The sequence below is a fragment of the Limulus polyphemus genome, unplaced genomic scaffold (genome assembly GCF_000517525.1).
Source record: "Limulus polyphemus unplaced genomic scaffold, Limulus_polyphemus-2.1.2 Scaffold225, whole genome shotgun sequence".
NCBI classification, from domain to species: Eukaryota; Metazoa; Arthropoda; class Merostomata; order Xiphosura; family Limulidae; genus Limulus; species Limulus polyphemus.
Window position 1 is genome coordinate 703934 of NW_013665835.1, and position 7799 is coordinate 711732.

Below are 7799 nucleotides of genomic sequence, written 5' to 3' on the forward strand. Positions count from 1 at the left end.
GCGTTGTTTCGTCTTTTCTGGCGCGTAATGCGCGGGAACCATTTTTGGACAGAATTATCACCGGTGATGAAAAACGGATTCTATATGCGAATTTTAAACGCCAAAAACAATTGCTCAGTCCCAGGCGAAAACAACTTCCAACCCCCAATTTCATCCGCAGAAAGTGATGCTTTGCATTTGGTGGGACATCAAAAGAGTAATTCATTTCGAACTTCTCAATCCACAGCGAACTGTCAATGCACAGATCTATAGTCAGCAATTGTAACGTTTAAATAATCAGAAACGCCCTTCACTCGTCAATCGGAAAGGTGTTTTTCTTCTCCACGACAATGCACGTCCACATGTGCCACGTTTTATGCAACACAAGATTATGGAGTTAGGTTTAGAAGTTCTCCCCTACTCACCATATTCTCCAAATATGGCACCATCAGATTACCATCTTTTGCGTTCGCTGCAACACCATCTTAATGGAAAAACGTATGCAAATGTGAAAAGTGTTAAAGAGGACATAGACATGTTTTTTTTGCTTCAAAGTCAACTGATTTATTTAATCAGGGCATTAACAACCCGATTGTAAGATGGAAAAGCATCATCGATAAGAATGGAGACTATTTCATTTCATAACTGTTTTGTTTTCGTGTATAAATTGTTCGGGTTTTTTCATCTAAAAAAAGCGACATTAATTTCTTGACGACCTAATATATTATACAACTTACCCTGTCCATTACAACAATAACAACTAAGTTAATCGTGGCTGCTGTAAAAGATGTGGCAATTTTTGCGTATTTTCTCCAAAAGAGAGTTTCACTGGAGAACATCAGAGTCACAATGATTATGCGATAAACAATCACTGCAAAAACAGCTATCATTACGGAAAATAACTGTAAAAAAATAACAAGAAAAAACATTCTGAAACTATTGTTAAAAGAAACAGGAAATTTGCGAACAGTTTTTAAGATCTGAATAATCTTTACTTGAATCACAGAATGAAATTAAATGAGAATGTTGGCTAGCTATGAAAGTATCAATGACTGAAACAAAATTTTGATTTGAGTTTTATTCTAGAAATATTCCATACTAACACTCTGCGTATGACGTCAGTGAATAAATTACATAAAATGCAAATATTTTCAAAATACTTTCTAATTTCAGGTTACGTTTTACTGAAAGTAATGGAACTTGATTGTAATATAAAAATCGTTTTTAAATCATACAAGGAAATGTATGTTTAAAAAAAGTTCCTAAAATGCTATTGAATTACTTCAATGTTCTATTTGGAAAAATTTGTTCCATGATTAGAAGAACTGATTGATTAACAACATTTAGAAGAACTGATTGATTAACAACATTTAGAAGAACTGCTTGATTAACAACATTTAGAAGAACTGGTTGATTAACAACATTTAAAAGAACTGATTGATTAACAACATTTAGAAGAACTGGTTGATTAACAACATTTAGAAGAACTGGTTGATTAATAACATCTAGAAGAACTGGTTGATTAACAACATTTAGAAGAACTGATTGATTAACAACATTTAGAAGAACTGGTTGATTAAAACATTTAGAAGAACTGATTGATTAATAACATCTAGAAGAACTGGTTGATTAACAACATTTAGAAGAACTGATTGATAAATAATATTTAGAAGAAATGGTTGATTAATAACATTTAGAAGAACTGGTTGATTAACAACATTTAGAAGAACTGGTTGATTAATAACATTTAGGGTTATTTAAAATTTACTTAATGTCTTCTTTTCGGTAGATTGTTTCTTTTCACTCAAATATGAATTAACTCAGTCGCTGAGTATTTAAGAAAAGTAGATATCAAACAATTATTATTGTATTAATTGTCTTATGCTTTCGAAGCGTGATCTATTGACCGGTACTTAGTATGAAATTACACCATAACCAGACTGATAACAGTTATTTTATAAATCTTTCATTACTGATCCTGTACTGTGTGTTTCCAGTAAGAAGGACTTAATATTATCGCGACGGCACAACTTGTGAACCGCACGTCACTACCGACGAGGCCTTTCGGTCAATACCGAAACTCATCAAGTCGTGGAAGGCAACACACAAAATCTCTGTGAAAACGCTATCTATACCAGTCACTTACAGCATATTAATTATTATTATGGTGACGAAGTGTTAGTTTGTGTGCCATTACATCACTAGACCCCTCTGTAGGAGACTTTCAGTTTGCTTATATTGCAGAAATAATTAACATCGTTGTTATTTGTTTCTACATTAAAATCTAAAAGTTTCACATATGCTTACCATTAGCAATACGAGAGAATTGACTCCAAGAATTCGGGCTACTTTATCCCAGAAAGGTAGAAATGGCTCAAAAGTCTAAAACAAAGAGTGAGAGAAGCACGAGAGACTTTTCAAAACACCTTAAACATTTTGGGAATATTAATAAAGCAAAAGAGCAAGAAACATAATGGATACCACAATGGCATGTGTTTTTTATATAATCTGAACAGTCATTCATCCCACAGACACATAATCAATGTACAAAAAAGATACATGTAAGTGTATACAATTTTTAGAGCCATGCGTTAAATGACGGAATACAGAGTTAGGTATTTTTAAATCAATAATTAATTTGAAAATGTAACATACGATGAAAATAAACATTTCTATCACATGACCAACAAAAAACAAACTCGAGAGGCTATTACATTTTATTAAGCAAATTTGCGTTTATGACTGGCTTTTAGTATCATACAAGTTAAATTTATACACCAATTTTGACAATAATTGTATTTCAATTGCACTTTTTCACAATAGATGGTGCTGTAAAATAATATTTTTTAACAAATCTTTCAAATCAAAATTTTGGACATACATATGTACAGAAGTTGAGTTCGTTCTATTAAAATGATGTTGGAGCTTCACCATGTGGTTACAGTCCATTTTGCCACATCTGGTCCTGCTCTATCTGAAGACCATGCACCTTGACAATAGTTCTGCAGCGTAGTTTCCGTTGCAAAAGGCTCCACCGTAAGAAAGTCATGTATAAGTTACACCCCTCTTCTCGGCTGGCTTTCCATAATTGATATATTTACGAAGACGACTGTTTTATGGCGCCCGCTTCAACAGTCCAATCACACAGTAACCATAAATGTTGCATTCTGCGACTTAACAGGTATGTCTTCGAATGGAATAGCATGAATCGCCGTTTCAACTTTCAGATGTTGGTGTATGTGAGTGTTGAACATATGTGTCATTTTTCCAGACGGAGATCCTTATTGACTATGTTGCGTATTTTTGCCTTGGGCAATGTGGGCAGCTTTTGTCACTAACCTTTGTTTAAGTGGATTCTCACCTGTTACAATACGCCGTATTTTGCTTACCACGGCGGGGGTAAAATTTCTGGATGATTGTGGTTTCCCATTTTAATGCATATTCTTTTGTTTTCTAATGTCTTATTAAGTATAAGGGAAAGCTCTATCTTGGAAATCCTAAGTCTCCGATCTGTACACATCTATATAATCTGAGTGTATGAATATTTTGCGTTAGAAAGGGCTGTTACACACCTTCCCCAAAACAATACATTTTTGGTAGCATTACTCTATCTACGAATGCCAAACAATGTCAAAATGTAGTTCTTATACATTCTATTCCATCACGATTTTATATCAGCTGTGCTTATCACGTAACTTGCTGATTTGCATATTCAAAACAGTTTTAATATAACCTTCTGTATTATTGTGAATGCCACTGGATATAGATTATTCCAATAAAAAATTAGTAGCTTTTTGAAAGAAAACTATGCGCAAAAAGAAGGTGTAAATATAAAGAGTTTAGAGATAATATAAATTCATGTTAATAAAACTAAGAGTTCTTAACTGTTATCCACCATAACTTTTACTTTGGCAATACTTTAATGAGAAAATAAGATAGAGTTAGTTAGATAAAGTAGTTTTGATATTTAATATAAAAAATGTGGTAGTGTGTTAATTTCAGATCCCTGTGGTGGGCACAGCGCAAATAGCCCATTGCACAACTTTGAACTCAAAAACAAAACAAACAAATTAATAATAATTCACTACGATTAAATCTTAATAGGGTTTTAATGATATTTAAATATTTTATACGTTTCGTGTGTGATGTATTATTTCGATCACAGTTCTGTTACGTTTCGCGTATGATGTATTATTTGAATCACAGTTCTGTTATGTTTCGTGTATGATGTATTATTTGAATCACAGTTCTTTTACGTTTCACATATGATGTATTATTTCGATCACAGTTCTGTTACATTTCGCATATGATGTATTATTTCGATCACAGTTCTGTTACGTTTCACATGTGATGTATTATTTGAATCACAGTTCTGTTATGTTTTGTATATGGTGTATTATTTGGATCACAGCGAACTCTTCAATAAAAGAAAATGAAACTGCAAGTAACACAACAAATACTTCTTCCAAGTGAATCTGTATTTGCATCCACAACAGTGACGTACATTGTAAAGATTTGTTATATTAGACTGATTCAGTGATCATCAAAATACAGCTTCATCACGAATAAAGATTTGTTTTGTTACTTGTAGTTTGATTTTCCCTTATTGAATGGGTTCACTAAAGGCAACCTCGTGGTTACTAAATCAGATGACGTTATCATCTAAAAATATCAAAATGAACTAACCAAATCATCAATGCTTTACTTTTTATCAGTGTGACTGAGTCAGGTTCTCATATGTAATTGTTTAAATACTTGTTTTATCAAAGTACTGAAACATGGTTAACCTATATGCTTTTATACCCCGATATATTCAAAAACTTTAACCATCTAGTTCATAAAATAAATAAAGATGATTCATAAACCCTTAATTAAATATTAATGATAAACATGTATATCATGAAACGAATGTGAGCAAAATAAAATATATAATTTTGAAACTTTTACTTTGAATTCAGACTTGTGTTTGGTTCATCTATAGTTCAGTATTAAGCTTGAAGGTTTCTAACGCTGAACTCCAAGCAGATCGCTTAATGCGTAGCTTTGTGCTTAACAACAAACAAACGGACCTGCTTAGAGATTTAATAACAAAAGAAATGCACTGTTTTGTTCATTCAATCGCGGTTTAAATCTATTATACAAAGAGTAAATTTAATTCAGTAATTTATTGCTGCTATTGTTAGAATAATCTACCAATTTTATCATTTATCATAACAAACAAACTGCACTGTTTCGCTCATTCAATCTCGTTTAAGTCTTTTGATAATTACTTTATAACTTATACGTTGAATAAATGTAAAGAACCAAAAAGAAGAGGACAATTTAAAAGCCTCGCAAAGGTAAACAGGGAACAGGAATTTCGTATAAAGGAAAGTCTGATGATTGATAGAATTAAACCGTGATTTAGTGAGCAAAACAGTGCATTTTTTATCATTAAATCTCTAAGTGTTCGTGATATGGTAACATTATTTATTTGTAGCTTTCGTACACACACAACTATATTCATATAATTAATGGATACCTTAGTAAGCACATTAAACCCATCCATCTAAATCAACAAAATAAAGAATTACCATGGTAACAGGGTTGAACTTGTAGGTGAAAACTTTAGCTTCATACTCTGGTCTAATCATTTCCTAAGTAAAAAAAAAAAAAAAAAAAAAAAAAAACTCGTAATGTAATAATAATATTTTTAATTACTTTCAATACTTCTTTGTCAACAAAAGCCGTAAAATAGAGTGTGAAGTCAGTGATAAATAACCTTTCATTTTCATCTAAACAAAAGCTTGATACTTTCTTGTTAATTAAGTTTATGTAACAACCTGCAACATTACTGCGAAATTTCGAAAGCCTGAAAACAACATTAACATTATTCTACAAATGTTTGATATACATATTTTATTAAATAATGTCAAAATAGAAATTGAGTTTAATCTGGAAGAAGAATATTCTCTATTTTAATTCCTGCTATTCACATTTGTTTTTTTTCAACCCGAACGGCACATTAAGTGACACAAGGGCTAAACGACTAGATCAGTTAATAACGTTTATAAAGCTCCCATAGCTGAAAGTGCGGGGCTCGTTCGGCAGCATATAGTACTTTGAATCTTGGACCTTCAGATACTAAACTCAGCACGCTACCACACTTGACTGTTGCTATTCCACTGGGAACTCTGAACATAATACAATCTTTGAGCAATAAATTAAGTTTGAGTAAAAAAAGGTATATTTATCCCAGACTAAAAATTATTATTCTTGCCTCGAAAACTTAATGTACTTTAACGTGGTTAACCTGTAAGAAACAGGGAAGATAAGAAACTTTCATTTTCGTAATTTCCATTTGTACCGAAACTTATTCGGTAGGATCATATAAAAGGATACTCACTAGCTGAAACAACATAAAATTCAAATATGATTTAAGATGGCTTTCAAGCTAAATATTTCTGTATATGAAATTTACCTTAAGCATTAAAATGGAAATTTTAAAGACAAATATCTTGGAAGTAGTTCACATAGGGATAACACAAGTTATATTCAGTTATATAATTCCAGAACATTTTACAACAAATGTAAGTAGATAAATAGTTTTGTCAGCATATAGTCTATTCAACTACAGAACTTAAAATATAAACATGTAAACATTTTCTTGTGACCTATTTCACAATCAAAACTTCCGTTATTATTATGTACTAGTATATCTAGAAAAAGAAGTTGGTCTTCTACGATAAATCTTATATTTTCATGCTGATTATTAAGATATTGAAAAAGCAGAGTTACATGTTGAGACTGAATAACGATGAAAAAATATCATCAAAACAACTTCGATAATTGTAGCAAAGAAACAAATTGGCAAGTGATGGCGCTAACCTTCATCCTATAGCATTTCCATCAATTTGATTATAAATGTTATTACTAAAAAGCAAATTCAAAGCTATTTTAATAATTTGTTCATTGCAAGCACACTGTTCTAAAACCTTAACTAAAAACCAGCAAATTCATTATTATATCTATCTATAATAATAAAAGGGCGTGTCTGTGGGTCTGTTGCGTGTGTGTGTGTATGTGTAACCGCTATAACTCTAAGAACCTAGAAAAATTAAATTTTACACACATACTAAGTGGACCCTGAGGGAGTGCGGCTGGGTATTATTACTTATCCACGTGCGTGTGCATCGTTTTAATGAGGGAAGCAAGCGAAAAACTACATATAAAAGAAGTGTGACTGCCATAGCTCCAAGGGGAAAGAACTCAGGGCACCTGAAATTTTGCACCAATACTGAGGGTGTGCACTTGGGTATTACTTATCTTATCCACGTGAGTGCACGCATGCGCGTGTAAATCTTTTTAATGAGGCAATCTAGCAAAAAACAAATAAAAAAGATTATGTGACAGCCATAGCTCCAAGAGGAAAGAACCTAGAAACCTGAAATTTTGCATTCGTACTAAGTGGACCATCAGGGTGTGCACTTTGATAATGTTACTTATTCAAAAGCGCATGCGCATTTTTCTAATGTGACAAACTCATGAAAACCTACAGAGAAAAAATATTTTCTTATGTAATAACTTCTAATATATAGGAAAAAACCATTGCGATTTGATAACAAAGTGTTCCAACAATGTCGTTTATGTTATGTTGCTTAGCATTAAAAATATAACATAATATTGTTGTTAGTATATGTGTTAAAGTATAAAATAGAATAGTATAAACTATAAAACGAACTATTCTATCTGGATAAATTCATTTTCGTCTTTTATGATTCCTCTTATTTCGAGAATCACACGTGACGTGAACACACTGGCTTTTATATAGGTTATATAAC

The 7799-nt window shown here is 32.0% G+C and overlaps 1 protein-coding gene across 1 annotated transcript in view; it reads right to left on the reverse strand.

Annotated features, from left to right (window-relative positions):
• LOC106478566 (anoctamin-4-like) overlaps positions 1-7799 on the reverse strand; it is a 140578-nt gene that overhangs the window by 37254 nt on the left and 95525 nt on the right. The window contains exons 13-15 of the mRNA XM_022382181.1: positions 5553-5615; positions 2287-2361; positions 717-881 (exon numbers count right to left, since the gene is read on the reverse strand). Of these exons, the coding sequence (XP_022237889.1) occupies positions 717-881; positions 2287-2361; positions 5553-5615 (303 nt within the window). The remainder of the gene's footprint in view (positions 1-716; positions 882-2286; positions 2362-5552; positions 5616-7799) is intronic.